We start from the raw sequence: 16225 nt of genomic DNA on the forward strand, positions 1-16225 counted from the left end.
AGGCGCTCACCCGTGGCCTAACCCATCCTAGGGCCCCCCTACAGGGCTGTGGGCGGTGCCAGGGAAAGCTGTGTAATGAACTAGTGGGCGGGGTCACGGGGGAATGAGCCAATGGCTGTTGGAGGGGACGGGTCGCGAAGTGGGAGGAGCCGGGGGCGGGGCGCGGGGCGGGGCGGAGCGCGGCGACCAGGGGGCGGGGCAGGGAGCGAGGGGCGGGGCTCGCGCTGGCTGTCGAGTGGGGTGGGCGCGCGAAGATGGCAGCGACCGAGGAGGGGCCGAAACCCAAAAAGCTGAAGGTGGAGGCTCCGCGCGCGCTGAGGTGAGCGCCAGCAGGCGTCGGCTGGAGGGTGACGGTGCCCGCGAGCTAGCCCGGGCCCACGTGGCCTGGCGCGGCTCCGAGGGGGGCCGCGCTCGTCGCGGGCATGGGGCCGCCGCGCGGGATCGGCTGCGACCCTCGTGCCGTGCCCTCCCCGCGGGTCCGGCCGCCCTCGGCCAATCAGCGCCGGCCGGTCGGGGGCTGTGCCCACTCCGGGCTCGCTGCCGGCGCCACGTGGGAGTCCACCCTGCTGGGCGCGTGGGACCCTAGGGGACCGGAGCAGAGCGAGTCCTCGCGCCGCACCTGCTCGTCCCCGGGGGCGTCCCCGGGGGGCGGCCGGACGGCCGGGCCAGCCCGGTGCAGGGACCTGGTGCCTGGGGAGTTTCCCAGGAGCGGCTCGGAAGGACGCTTTGACCTTCCTCCCGGCCGCTAGCCGAAAGCCGGCAAGGCACGTCTGCGGGATCCAGGTGCTCAAAGCCGGCCCGGAGGCTTGGCCGCGCCGCCTAGCTCGGAAGGAGCTGGAAGGTTGGATTTCCTTTCTCCCTCTGCACGCAGGCGGAGCGCACGCGGTGATTGCCTCTCATGCCTGCCGCTCAGGTTGTTGATAACCGCGACTTTGACTGGTCAGAGTTGCTTATTGAAATCCTTTGCACCATCAGTGCAAAGTGCAGACCTACAACTCTTGATGGTTTTGAAATTCCCTTTGCAAGGGAGATTTTTTTTCCCATCTGAAAATAGACAATGTCAAACTGATTTAAAATGATTGGGACAGGGGCTGGAGCGATAGATAGCACAGCGGGTAGGGCTTGCACGCGGCTGACCTGGGTTCGATTCCCAGTATCCCATATGGTCCCTCGAGCACTGCCAGGAGTAATTCCTGAGTGCAGAGCCAGGAGTAACCTCTGTGTATCGCCGGGTGTGACTCAAAAGCAAATAAATTAATTTAAAAAATAATAAAATTATTGGGACACTCCTGGTTATACAAGACAAATCTCATTTCTTCCAGCATCGCCCTTCTGCACCTCGGAAAGAACGAGTCATTTACAATTAAACAAAAGAAAAGAGGTCACTTAGGGTCTTGGCAGCGTGTCCATGTTTTGAGAGGAGGGCAACGAATTCTTGTCTATTCCTTTAATGTTTTCCTTCTACGTTCAAAGATTAGTATGCCTTCCCTATAGCAAGGTAATAAACGTGAAAGGGATGGAACTGGAGACATGGAGCAGCAGGTAGGGCTCTTGCTTTGCACATGGCCAACCAGGTTTCATCCCTGGCATCACATATTGTCCCCTGAGCACCGCCAGGAGTTAGCCCTGAGCATCACCTAGTGTGGCCCAAAAACGATTTAAAAAAGAAAAGCAATACCAAAACCCCAAACCCAACACACTCAAAACCAGAAAATAACTCAGATGACCTGTTTTTCTTTTCCCCCTTTATTTTATTGTATTTTTTTTTACAGTTGTAGATTAGCAATTTTTTGTGCTTTGGTTTCAATTATACAATGATCAGATACCCATCCCTCCACCAGTGCCCATTTTCCACCACCATGGATAATATCCCTCCCACCCCCATCCCCCCATCCCCCCTGTCTCTGTGGCAGGGCAATCCCCTGTGTTCTCTCCCTCCTTTTGGGTGTTGTGGTCTGCAAAAGAGGCATTGAGTGGCAAACATGTTCAGTCCATAGTCTGCTTTCGACATGCATCTCCCCCCCTGGGAGGATCCTCCAAACATCCTTTATTTGGTGATCCCTTCTCTATCTGAACTGCCCTTTCCTCTAGGATACCCGCTGGCCTCTAAGTTATGGAGTAATCGTCCTGGTGCTGATCTCAGCTATTCTTGGGTATTAATCTCATACTTTGTTACTTTATATCCCCCAGATGAATGCAATCTTTCTATGTCTATCCCTCTCTTTCTGACTCATTTCGCTTAGCATGATACTTTCCATATTGTACCACTTGTATGTAAATTTCATGACTTCATCTTTTCTAACAGCTACATAGTACTCCATTGTGTAGATGTACCAAAGTTTCTTTAACCAGTCCAGATGACCTGTTTTTAAGAGCAGAGCAAAGTAGGGTTTGTAGGTAAATTAGCTCTACCTGGATTCAAGACTTGTGCTTTCCTTACCGAAACCATTATTAATTTCCTTAAAAGGCACCCCCTTTGCAGAGCTGCTGCTCCCCAAATGGGAGACTGATGCAACTTTTTCTTTCCTGTCCTATTTAACACAAGCCCTTAGATTTCCCTCGATGATCCAAATGCCTTTCTATTTTACAGATGAGGAAACTGAAGCCCAAATGAAACGTGAGGAATTGAAATAGGAACCCAAAGCATCTGGTTGCAAATGTCATGGTTGTTTGACTCAGTTGGACCTGGTTTGGAACAGTTATCCAACATATGCTTCTCTCTGTCTATGCATACTTAAAAATGATAGATAATAATGGTTAATTCTTTAGTAAATTTGTGCCAGGTACTGTTTCAGCACCTCACCTGTTTTCACTCATTCATTCTCACAACCATCTTGTGAGGTATATGTCAAAATTGTCTACATCTTACACAGTAGAAACAGGAAAGGAGAAGTTAAGAAACTGAAGTTCACCTGTCTAGTACATGATGTTGGAATTTTCATCCTGGAAGTTTGACTATCTAAGCCTGTGTTTTCTGTTGGGGGGATAGGGGCATGCCTAATAAGGTCAGGACTTACTCCTGGCTCTGTGCTCAGGAATCACTAGCTGAGGGAGTGGGGCTCGCATGACTGTATCTATGTTGTGAATTGAACCTGGGTTGGCCACGTGTAAGACTAGGCCCGACCCGCAGAACTATCTCTGGCCCTCTGTGTCTGTGCTTTACTACCATGTCCTCCATACTCATTTCAGCAAGTTATCTCAAAACCCCAGTGAATTGTAAACTCAGTTTTTGTTTCTCTTTTATTTAGCTTGCTATTGTATTACTAATTTAATGTAGCTGCAATAAAAATGCAACATAATAAATAATAATTCTTACAGATATTTTAAATGCCAGTGTCAACTTCTGTTTAAAATTTATAAAAAGTCCTTTGGCAGCTAAACTCATTTTAAGTAATTCCTAGTGTCCCTATGGACATGAAGTTAAAAGATTAGACACTTGAGTCCTGGGACAAATTGCTTGATTTTATGTGAAGACCTTTTGGGATTGGCTTTTCTGATTTTCATTTTATCAGTTCAGCTTTCTCAGTCTCTGTGTGATTATGCACTGCTTGTTAGACTGCATGCATTATGAGGACTGACTTGACTTTTAAGGGGTTAGCTGCCAGTTCTGGTTAATTTTTAAAGAGAAAGGCTTATATAACCAAAGCACAATTTAGTAGGTAGAATCAGTCAGTGGGAGCAAATGAATTTGAGATATATTTGTCAGTGTCAGGGAAAGGAATTAGGCTTTGGTGAGAATTTTAGCTAACTCTGGGAGAGAGGAAATTTTGTCTTCCCAGTGACATTTGGCAATTTCTGGAGATATTTTTGGTGGCGAGTGCTACACACATCTAGAGTTTTAATTCAAGGTCGCTGCTAAACATCCTCCAATGCACCTGAAGCCCCCTGCAACAATGAATAGGTAAAGGTAAAGGCCCTCCCGTTGATCATCGATTTGCTCGAGCGGGCCCAGTAACGTCTCCATTGGAGACTTTGTTGTTACTGTGTCTGCCATATCGAATACGTCACGGGGAGCTTGCCAGGCTCTGCCTTGCGGGCGAGATACTCTCGGTAGCTTGCCGGGCTCTCCGAGAGGGGCGGAGGAATCGAACTTGGGTCGGCCATGTTGGCTGTGTGCGAGGCAAACGCCCTACCGCTGTGCTATCGCTCCTCCCGCAACAATGAATGATGTGACCAAAATCCACAGGAGTGTTGTAATTGGAGGGGGAAAAAAAAACCTTTGAGAGAGAATATCAAAGCTTGCCTTCCTTTTTCGAATACCTATTGTTTTTCTTTTTTGTTTTTCTGAGAGTATAGCAGTTGCTGAAATTATAAAGAAATAAGCTGCTTTAACATGTCTTCACACCACATTGGGGAACAGAAAAGAACATTGATTAGTATGCCAAGCATACATGGTACCTTTATAAGTCTTATGCCATACTTCAGAGCGCTTAGAAATCATTTCCCAAACCCCACTCTCTCATTTTATTTATTATTCTTCTTTTAGTTTTTGGGCCACACCTGGTGATTCTCAGGTTTCTTTTGGCTTTGCAATCAGGAACCACTCCTGGTAGGGTTCAGGGGACCTCATGGGGTGCTGGCATTGCACCCAGATTGGTCCTGTTTAAGGCAGGCTCCTTTCCTACTGGACTATGGCTCCAGCTCCCTGCTGTCTTTTTTAGTCTTCCCAGTAACAATGAGATCGTAATGATCCTGGCATCACAGATGGGATCTTTAGGTTGAAAGAAGTCAAAAAGTATTATTATTTTTTTTTTGGGGGGGGGGTCATACCTGGCATTGCACAGGGGTTACTCTTGGTTCTGCACTCAGGAATTACTCCTCGTGGTGCTCAGGCGACCATATGGGTTGCTGGGAATCAAACCTGGGTTTGGCCACGTGCGAGGCAAATGCCCTACCCGCTGTGCTATCGCTCCAGCCCCAAGAAGTATTTTTTGTAAACGGTTCTTTAGTTGGTATTTCCATGATGATTACCTATATCTAAGAATATTTTCTTTCCTCTGGAAAGTCATCTACGTGTATTTTCTTCAGCACTCACCTCTAAGAGTATACAATTCTCTCTAAACTTGTTGAACTCGTGTGCCGTCTCTGGTCATACTTTCATTTTCAATTAAGTGTCTTCTCCATTAGGCCTAGCGCTAGGGATCAGGCACCTGCATATGGGGAGTTAAGACCCAGATTCCCTCTCTCTAGTGAGAAATGAGTGGGGACTGGGGAAATGATTTCTAAGCACTCTGAAGTATGCCACAGAGTTAACTAGGTGTGAAGGCAGATATCTGGGTTTTTGTTGTTGTTGTTGTTTTTGTTGTTGCTTTGGTGGGGGCAGTGTTGGGGCCACAACCAGTGATGCTCGGGTGACTCCTGGCTCTGTACTCAGGAATCACTTCTGGCTGTGCATGGGGGACCATGGGGAATGCAACACACGTGCCTTACCTGCTGTATTATTGCTCCAGCCCCACATGTCTGATTTTATAGAAATTTATTAAGATGTAGAGATCTGTTGCTGTTGGGGAACTACAGATTGAAATGGAAGATACAGAAGGTGCCAGCTTTGTATGGTCACTATTGTATGTGTAACCTTTCTGTTTCTGTAGCCTTCAACTAGCAGGCCTGAACTTTAACTGTCTGGTGAATATCTGCTTCTGTCTTGCTGTTACTTCAAAGTCATTTAGATGAGTTGATCAAAATCTGTCTATTGATAATCCATTCATTATCCTAAGTACCCACTTCCTTGATTCCTGCATTTGCCAGTCACTTCTTCCTTCGAGTTTGGGACCTCAATATTAAATTCATTTTTATGGATGTTTAGTTTTCAAAGTTGGTCTTTTCTTCAGTCACATCTCCCACATGTGATTCTTTTTTCCATTCCTACCACTACAACTCCAGTCTAGATTTTATTTTGCTTAGCCAGTTGTACCAACTTCCCTCACTAGACACTCCACCTACAGTCTGAAGTTCTGTCTGGTCTTCTTTAGGCGTAGTTCTGTTTATCCCTCACATCATATATTTGTAAGCTCTGAAGTTGAAGCTCGAAAGGATTGAATCCTCAACCCACAGCATCACTCCACTATGAGCAATTAAAGGTTATTTCCAGAAGTGATTTTTTGGGGTTTGGGGCCCCACCCATTAGTGCTTATGAACTCCTCTGGCTCGCTGCAGGGACTTACTTGAACCATGTGATGGAGGGCATCAAACCCAGACTTCTTGCATGCCGTGCATGTGCTCTAATCCTTTAAACTGTCTCTCTGGTCCTTGGTAATACTAAACACAGGGCTGGAGAGAGAGCATAGGGGTAAGATGCTTGCACATAGCTGACCTGGTTTTGATCCTTGGCACCACATGTGGTCCCTTGAGCCCCACTCTAAGTGATTCCTGAGCACAGAGTCAGGAGGAAGCCCTAAAAACACCCCATGCATCCCAAAACGAAATGGAAGCCATAAAGAAAATGAACTAACTCTCCGTTAGTCAGTCTTGAGCTTTTCATAAATGATTGCTTCCTAACCATTTCACTTCTATTCTTTCATCTGGGATCTCATATTGGACCCCAAGATTTAAAATTGATAATCTTGCCGAGAAAATGTGTAGTTGCCTTCGGGGACCAAACAACAGCTTTAGTAATCCCTTCTAAAATGTGTTTATTTTTTCTTTCAGAAAATTCTCTGTGAGATTTCTTTTGTAAGTTGAGCATACTGTTCCCAGTTTAGTCGGTTGTGAAAATAAAACAAGGAAAATATCTGCATGACTGAAAATGAGAAAGAATGAACCCTGTGTCCTTCATGTGTTGCCCCTTGTCTGATCCTTGGAAACTAATCAGTTAATGTTGGTTGAATTCTTACCACAGGATTGGCCTGATAATCTTCATTTCTGTAGGCTGAGTATATGAAAAGAGATAAGCCACATATATATTTTTTTGTTGTTGTTTTTTAGCATTGTACCAGGAATCAAACCCAGGACTCTTCAGATGCCAGGCGCTTGCTCGGTCACTGAGCCACCCACCTGGCCCCTAGACCTTATGTTTGAATAATGAAGCCTAAAGTTGAGTTTGGTTCTTTATAGATGGTAACATATGCCGTGCACTTACATTCATAAATTCAGGCCTTTAAGACTAATGCTGTGACCGAGTGGAGAGCAAATCTCCTGAGGTCCTTTGTATGGGTGTCTTATTGGGGCTTTTCCTGGGTATAGTAAACTAGGGCAGTGGGTGTGGGAGAGAGGCAGAGGAAAGGGCATGAACAGGGTAACCAAGTGTCTAGGGACAAGCATGAAGTGCTTCAGCCCAGGCAAACTAGGAAGAGTTTTAGGGGAAAAGATACACATTGAAAAGTATGTTTTTCAGATCTGCGACGTAATTAGCACTAAACAAAACTTGAAGCTGTCGCTTTCCTTCTACCTGGAATATGACTCCGCTTCCCTTCATAGATTAAAATCCTGCCTGTTTGGGAAAAAAAATTCTCAGTTGTATTGATGGGTTTTGGGTGGGGAGAGTAAAAATGCTCTCTGAAATCAAACATCTAGTTTCAGGGGGAGAGAGAGAATTCAGGATATAAACACTTGCCATGCTGGCTTGGGTGCGATCCTGGGCTCTGTGTATGGTCTCCCGAGCACTGCCAGGAGCCATCCCTGATACAGAGCCGGGAGTAAACCCTGAGCACAACTGGATCTAACCCCAAACCAAAACAACTGATAACTAAACATCTTCAGTCCTTATTTGTTGGGAAGATTACTTACTGGCTCTGGGCTTCTATTGTTTCATCTATAAAATGGATATAAAAATAGTGCCTGTCTTAGAAGAGTGTTGAGTGGACTTAATGAGAAAAATGAATATAAGATTGGTACCGAGCAAGTCTGCAATAAACGTTAGCTTCAGTAAATGTTATTCATAAAATGGGCATAATGATAGTGCCTACCTCAGAAGAGTGCTGAGTGGGTTTAACCAAAAATGCATAGAATTGTACATAGCAAGTACACAGCGATGAATGTAGCTTCAGGAAATATTTCTAAAACCCCGTTTCTCTCCCATTTCTAAAGCTCTGTTTTGAAGCACAGAAGGGGTTGGTTCCCTTCTCTGCTTCAATTACAAATTGAGAAGTAAAAGGAAAGATAGGGGTATAGTGAAGAATGAGAAAAACCTCTTCAGAGGCTAAAAAGAGAAAGAAGACATGTAGTTAGACGAGGGCTTGGGAGACGGCGGAGAGGTCTCAGGGAACTGAGCCCATGTGTCCGAGGGTGAAGGAAGGCTGGAGGCGTGTGCTGCCCATGACAGGCTGACTTGATGACACACAAGTGGTGGAACTGCCAGATGGCTCCAGTTGGGAACTGTAATTTCCCCACCGTCACTTAGGACAGGAACATCAGGCCTGGAGGTCATGGGCCTGCAGGATTGGCCACCTCAGAATCTCTGGGAAAAGGGATGGAAAGTGTGAGTCTGCAAATGTGAGGATGACTGTTCCTCGGAAATCAGCAAGCACCGGGAGACCAAGTTAGTCCATGTCGAATTCGAGCAACTTCAAAATGACTGTAAGTATTATAGCCATCCTGGAAGACGGCCCCTGGTACTGGAGCTCATGCTCGTGTGGGCCCCGGCCAAAAGTGGTCCCCAGGCACCACCAGATGTGGCCCCCAAACCAAAACTAAAAAAGTAACTGCTACTGAAGAAGTCATTGCTCATATTAGAAATCAGATTCATGGTCACAGTCACGGTCCTCCCGTTATTCATCAATTTGCTCGAGCACACCCAGTAATGTCTCCATCGTGAGACTTGTTATTACTGTGTTTGGCAGATTGAATATGTCATGGGTTGCCAGACTTTGCCGTGCCGGTGAGATACTCTCGGTAGCTTGCCAGGCTCTGTCAGAGGGACAGAGGAATTGAACCTGGCTCGGCCGGACCGGATGCGCGCAAGGCAAACGCCCTATTCTGTGCTATCTCTCTAGCCCAGAAATCATATTATAAATTAAAATACGTAGTTATGAAGTAAATAGCTATATAAAAGATGGAAAGTAACCCTTGGGGCCAGAGCAATAGTACAGTGGGTAAGACCTTGGATGCAACAGGCCCCAGATACGTCCCTGGATCCCATATGGTTCCTAAGCCCTGCCAGGGAAGCTCAGAACCAGGAGTAAGCCACAATCACTGCTAGGTGTGCCCCCAAACCCAAACCAAAAAACTAACCTGAGCTCTTTTTTTTTTTTTTTGGTGATCAGTTGTCGTTTATTCCATTCTCCCCATGCGCCTGTTTCAGTCTCACTAAGCTCCCCGTTCCTGTCTCACAGTGCCCCTCATTCCTGTCTCCTCCTGTCCCCCATGCTAGTCTCTCCACGTGCTCCGTCTCGCAACCTTGGTCTTGCTCCCAACCTCCAAGCACTGCGGGGAGCAACTACCACCTGAGCTCTTGAAGTGAAAAAGAATTGATGGGTTAAAGTTTATTTTTTAATTTACTTTTTTAATGTAGGAGTACTGCTATTTATTCAGCCACTGATTAAGCTGATTGAAGCAGGCATGCAGTTCTCATTACAATTTAAAAAAATTTTAAATTTAAAAAAAATTTTTTATAAAATTGTTCACAATGATTATTTACCTCCAACATTTCAACACCAATCCCACCATCATTGCACCTTTCCACCACCATTACTATGAATCTTCCCACCACCACCCCAGCCTTCCCCTTAGGCAGATGCAAAATAATTTATTTTGTATTGCTTGCCATGAATAGTATGAGGTGTCACATGGCTGCAAAGTGGCTGCGTACTCCTGGAATTCTAAAATTTTTAAATATCTAGGGCCCAGGGGCATCTCTGCAGTGTGCTGCTCTCCTCTGAGATTCTTTTGTGAGTCTCTGGATCTTGGCTGTTAGTGTGCTTAAATGGAGCTCAGAGGTAGTTCTTGAGTGTGACTGCCAGGAAACCGAAAGGGCGGGGAGGTGGGGGGAAGGTACCCATCCAGACTCCAGGAAGCCTGGAGTTTTTAGTCGCTAGTCCTGCATACCTGGGTTTTTCAGTGGGTTCATTCTCATGCGTGGGGGGGAGGGGCGGTTAGGGACGAGCCTGTGAAGGTCGCTGTGAGTGTGGCAGTGATTGTGCTCCGGAGGTTTTGGGGTTCATTTGGTGCAGGTGGAGAAACGCATCTGCCGCCACCCCCCCCCCCCAGGTGCCCCAGTGAAATCAGCCTGGCTTGGGGTGGGGAGGCGTCTCTGCATCTTGCTGCTCCCGGCTAACATTCATTTGTGAGTCTCTGAATCGTGGCCACTAATGCACTTAAATGGCCTACTTTTTTTTCATCTCTTTCGTTGTCTAAGTCCGGGTCTCTGAAGCAAGGCCGATAAATGAGCTTGTATAGCTGAGCTGGAGGTGGTTTGTGGGCGTGACTCCCACATATTTTTGGCCATTTAATTTCTTGGGAAACTTGGTCTCAAGTTGTTGGGGTTGGCCCAGAGGCATAGCGGCAGTTTTGGGGTATCAGGAAGTCTGAAGGCACTATCAGGCTGCTGATAGTACTGTCTCGCTCTGCAGGTACAGGTTTATCAGCTCTGTGGCACTGTGCCCGCTTTGACTGGGTAAAATTTAGACCAAACATATATGAAGGGCCAATTAGTGTATTGGAAGAGTGCTGAATAATTTAGTCAGAGATATCACAGAGCAATAAGGAGATTAAAAATATCAATTGGAGGATAGCACAGTGAGTATGATGCGTGCCTTGTGCTCGGTCAGCCCAGGTTCCATCCCTGGCACCACGTATGTTCCTCAAGCCTGCCAGTAGTGATCCCTGAGTGCAAGCCAGGAGTGTGCCCTAAACACAGCTGGGTGTCCCCCTCACCCCCGCCCCCGCATTGGTCAGTAATGCAGGGAGATAGTGTAGTTTTTTTTACATACAGTGACCCTGTGTTTAATCCTCAGACCACATAGAACACCCCAGCACCATCAGATGGGTCCCAACCCTCCCCCACCCCTCAAGAAGCCAATGGAGAGATACCAGCTACTATCTGTGGGTTCCAAACAGAAGAAATGGTGTGAATGGGGCTGGGGAGATACAGTATTGGGGTTAAAGTGATATCCATGAATGTGGCAGATCTCAGAGCACTGACAGCTATGGCCTGCCCCCCCTCCCCCCATCCCTTCCCACAATGGTGTGAATGGTGGAGAGGTCATATTGGAAGAAATGACAGCTAAACGTTTCCAGAACTTAAGAAGGACCAAAGTTCTTAGGTTGAAAGGGTATTCAAGTTCTTATTAAGATAAAATAAATATCCACATTAAAACTAGCAGTTTATAACGATCTTATGTATAGAGAAAGTATCAACTTCAAATAATGGTTATCTCTTATGTAGAAGAAAAATGATGGTTATCTCTATCTAGAATGATTGTGGGTTTTTTGTTTCCTTTAGTTTAAGAAATATTTTCTAACTTTGGTTTTTTTTTTTTTTCTTTTTTTTGCTTTTTGGGTCACACCCAGCGATGCTCAGGGGTTACTCCTGGCTCATGCACTCAGGAATTGCTCCTGGCAGTGCTCGGGGGACCATATGGGATGCTGGAAATCGAACCTGTGTTGGCCATGTTGGCTGCGTGCAAGGCAAACGCCCTACCCGCTGTTCTATTGCTCAGCCCCTATTTTCTAACTTTGAACATGTGTATTGGGACTCTTGATTTTTAAACTGGAGAAACTTGATGTGCATTGACAACATTATTTTGGCTGAGTGCTAAGTGGCTAAATATTGTCATTGCAAAATAGACCTCTGGGATGTCAGGCAAATCTTTAACTTTATAAAACAAATACTGTGATTTTTATTATAGTTGTGATATTTCCACATTAGTTTCCTGAAACTCTAGGTGCTCTGAAAACTGGAAGTTTAAGAAAAATTGAGATGAAGTAATTGAGCAGCAAAACTTGAGTGGATCTGAGGCTCTTTTTGGTATTTATTTGCCTGCCACAAGTATCTGTGTCTACAGCTTTGCTGCTGAACTACCTGTCTGTTAGTTCAGGGTGCACACGACACTCCTCGGTTGTTTGCAGAATACACTGTTCATGCCATGTGACTCTGGATTTGCTTCTCATACAGGCCGTCATGTAACAAGACATATAGCAGTTCATTAACCTCAAAACACTATCTCCATCTCATTAGCCAGTGAAAGAGGATTTCCACTTCTGTGTATTCGTTTTAAGAGCACCCTGATTGGGCCTGACTGGGTTATGTGCTCCCAAACTCATTGCTGTATCAGAGATGGGGTTTCACTTTAGCTATATTCTCATTCTGTGTGTGCACGAGTATGCGTGAAAACGAGCCAGTGGTATATGTGGTAGAGCAAATGGCTAACGAGGAAACATAATCCTGTCCACCAGGACCTTGGAGAGGGAGGGAGGTGGTGCCATTCTTCGAGAGGGGGAAAAAACTATTATAGTTTGTGTAAAAAATACATATCCGAAGCAATCAGCCCTTCTATTGACCCTTGAGAACCAGTTTTGTCTCCTCCATCAATGCTGCCCTTGTAGTCTAGCCAGGAGCGGGAGACCCCATGTCTGCTTGTTTGTACTTCACTCTTTGCCTCAGTGCTCAGGTTTTAGTGTGTTGGCTGCCACTTGCAGTGAGGAAACGTGCTGAGTAAAACTCATGCCTCATAACTAATTACACTGTGACATAATGGCTCCATTTTTTTATTGAAGGGAAGAATTCTTAACTCCTTAAAGATCTTGACGGGGCGGGGGTGGGGGTGGGGGTGGGGGTGCAAAGCGCTGGTCTGCAGGTAGGGAGCATGCCTTGCATGGGTCCGAACTGGTTCCAATCACTGCACCCCATATGGTGAAAAATGGATTTGTGTATTAGCTGTCCTTTTTATCTCTTTGTAGGTACCTGAATGCATCTTCTTGTTCCTTGCGTGTTTCTTGTTATTGCGCAGGGAGATTTGTGCGAAATGAGTCTGCTGCTGGTGCATAGTTGAGACGGAATGCACTCCTACATTGTGTTTCTGTTCCTGGGATTGTGGGAAGCCTTGACTATAATAATCACATGCATTTTTCCCTTGAGAAAAGTCTCTCAGAACATGTATCTCTATAAGCAGTTACTGTTTTATTAAGGAGCTGTGGTCAATGTTTTCTCTTATGAAAAATAAGAGTATTTTCATAAACTATTCCTGAGTTTTCAGAAACCTATTTTCAGTTGCTTATCTAATGGAGGAATATATTTTTTTGAAGAGTGAATTTACAAAATCTCACCTTTTTTTACAGTCAGATGAGCGTTCGGAACATAGGATTCTATTTTTCCTCTTGGTTAATGAATTCTTATTGAGACTGAAATAATTGGAAAGTTAAAAAAATGCTTAAAGATTAGCAATACTGTTCTCAGCATACTGTTTGACATAACGTAACCAGTGAATAATAATACCACGGAATCGGGCTTTGTCACACATTTGTCTCTTGACTCATGCAGGAGGGGTCACTTAAACAGAATAGCATAAGAATTACATTCAGCTGTCTTCGTTTTTTTCAAACTCCTTTCAGCTTGATACAGCAGATGAAACTTGAGCCCTGAGAGCTAAATAGGGTGTGGGGGTAGAGTGGGGATCTGAGCATTTGAGAAAACAAATTGAGTTCAAGAAAAAGATTCCTTCAGGAAGAAACTTGGAATGCATTTATTGCCTTTGAAGTTAAAATTTGAACTCATTTGTCATTTGCTTTGGAGACGGGACTGAGGAAGTCTTATGTTCCTCTTAAAAAAACTGAGTTTTTCCAGAAACTGTTCCTGAGATCTGTTTTCCAGAAACAGAGCTGAAACCTAAGTTAATATTTTTAGGCCTTAGACTTGTGAAAGATTTAACCTGTAAAGCTGTGAAAGTGATGCAGATTCACACCGTTGGTTGTGTCTGTTCTCACACACACAGAGTACTTACAGATTGGATTACATTTCAGCGTGGGATAGCAGGTTGATACGCATTAAAGTATGCTGACAAAATTCTACTTTGGTTTCACTTAGTGCTTCTACATCTAAATATGTAGTACTGAATTGTTTAAAATTGAAATATTTCTATGAAACAGTTACATTGTTAAAATAAGGACATAGTACATACTGTTTATATCATAAATTATGTTAGAAATAGTGCAGTTGGTTAAGGCACTTGCCTTGCATGCAGATGACCCAGATTCAAACCCTGGCACCCACAGCAGTACCAGAAGTTAGTTCCGAGCACAGCAGGATGTGACCTCACCCCATAATATTTCAGTTAATAGATTTGTCATTTTTTTGGAAAGAAGTTTAAGTTCCTCACTTGGTAGTTCAACTTCCTTGGGTGTATTTATTCCTATAGTGGCATTCATAAGGGAAACAAACATGCAGAAAAATCCATTTTTCGGCTGGAGTAATAGTACAGTGGGCAGGATGCTTGCCTTGCATGTGGCCTGGGTTCAAGCCCCAGCACCCCATATGGTCGTTTCCATGAGACCCACCAGGAGTAATCCCTAAGCATAGCTGAAGATGGCCCAGTCAAAAGTACCCACATATTTGTAGATTTATCTGTAGCAATCCTTAGAATTTTGAGTGATCTTTAAAAACATGTTTTTAATTGAGTCACCGTGAGATATAGTTACAAAGCTTTCAATGATATAGCATACAATGACCGAACACTCATCCCTCCACCAGTGTAGCTTTCCTATCACCAATGTCCCCAGTATCCCTACCCTCTGCCCCTACCCCACCCCATGCCCTGCCTCAGTGGCAGACAATTTCCTTCTTACTCTCTGCTTTTGGGCATTATGGTTTACAATACAGATTCTGAGAGGTCGTCATGTTTGGTCCTTTGTCTACTTTCAGCATTCTTCTCCCATCCCGAGCAATCCCTCCAACCTTCATTGACTAGTGGTCCCTCCTCTATCCCAACTGCCTTCTCCCCCAGCACATGAGGCAGGCTTCCAACCATGGACCAATCCTCCTGGCCCTTGTCCCTACTGTCCTTGGGTGTTAGTCTCATACTATGTTATTTTATATTCCACAAATGCAGTCCTTCTATGTCTGTCCTCGTCTTTCTGACTCATTTCACTTAGCATGACACTCTCCATGTCCATCCATTTATAGGCAGATTTCATGACTTCATTTTTTCCTAACAGTTGCATAGTATTCCATTGTGTAGATGTACCATAGTTTCTTTAACCAGTCATTTGTTCTTGTTTACTTGGGTTGTTCCAGATTCTGGCTATTGTGAACAGCGCTGCAATGAACATACAAGTGCAGAAACAATTTTTTTATTAGGATCTTGTGGTTTATAATGCAATTAATTTTCTCATGCTATTAAGTTTGTCATGCGCATCATTCTAACAATGCTATTAAGTTTCTCATAAGCGTAACACCAACATCATACCACAGTGTACCCCCTCGCTCTCCCAGGGACCACCATTACCCCTCTTTCTCAAGGGTCCCCACTCCCTTGTTTGCGTGGATCATTTCCCCCATTATATTGCCTTTGGACTTTTGTTGCTACGTTGCTGTGTATCTTTAAATCTGAGGGATCTTTTGGAGGAGAGCTTTGGCCACACCTGGCGATGCCCGGGGATTACTCCTGGTTCTGTGCTTAGAGTCATTTCCTATAAGAACTTTGGTATTTTCAAAGGCTTCTGGGGACACTGGTGGGGGTAATGGGGCAGGAGCTGGGGTGGCTGGAGATGGCTGAGTGTAAAGTTCCCAGTCAGGTCAGAGGGTACCATTCAGAGCTGAGGCTTCCCACAGGTTGTAGAATTGGGGTGTGAGAAAAATAGCAGATCCCCGCATCATCCAGATTTGGCTTTGAAAATACAGTACAAAGTTTCCCATGGTTTCTGAAGACTCTTTGAACATGCTTTAGACGCTTTGTTATTGCTGGGTGAGGTATTTCAAATCAGAATCTAATATTTATATTGTGTTTAATTGAGAGAATTGAAACCCAGAGAGGTTAAGTGACTATTAGTAAGTTAATGCAACTAATACATCAGTTAAATATCTAAGGTAAGAACCCAAGCACTATTCTAGAACAAGAAATGAAGTATCAATTTTCTTTGGAAAAACAAATGTTTTGTGGTACCGGGGATTAAGCCCTGGTCTCACACATGCAAGGCAAGTACTCTACTACTGAGCCACGTTGCTGGCCCCTCTTTGAAGCTTTGTTATTGTTAGGTTAAAGGATTTTTTAAAAAGTTAGGAGCTGGAGTGATAGCACAGCGGGTAGGGCATTTGCCTTGCACGCGACCAACACGGATTCAATTCCCAGCATCCCAT

General features: G+C 44.9%; 1 protein-coding gene across 1 annotated transcript in view; it reads left to right on the forward strand.

The window, feature by feature from the left end:
- The first annotated feature begins 213 nt into the window (after positions 1 to 213).
- ADK (adenosine kinase) overlaps positions 214 to 16225 on the forward strand; it is a 509577-nt gene continuing 493565 nt past the window's right edge. The window contains exon 1 of the mRNA XM_056113429.1: positions 214 to 319. Within this exon, the coding sequence (XP_055969404.1) occupies positions 255 to 319 (65 nt within the window). The 5' untranslated portion in view covers positions 214 to 254. The remainder of the gene's footprint in view (positions 320 to 16225) is intronic.

This window comes from Sorex fumeus, unplaced genomic scaffold, assembly GCF_029834395.1.
Source record: "Sorex fumeus unplaced genomic scaffold, SorFum_2.1 ptg000020l, whole genome shotgun sequence".
Lineage (NCBI taxonomy): Eukaryota > Metazoa > Chordata > Mammalia > Eulipotyphla > Soricidae > Sorex > Sorex fumeus.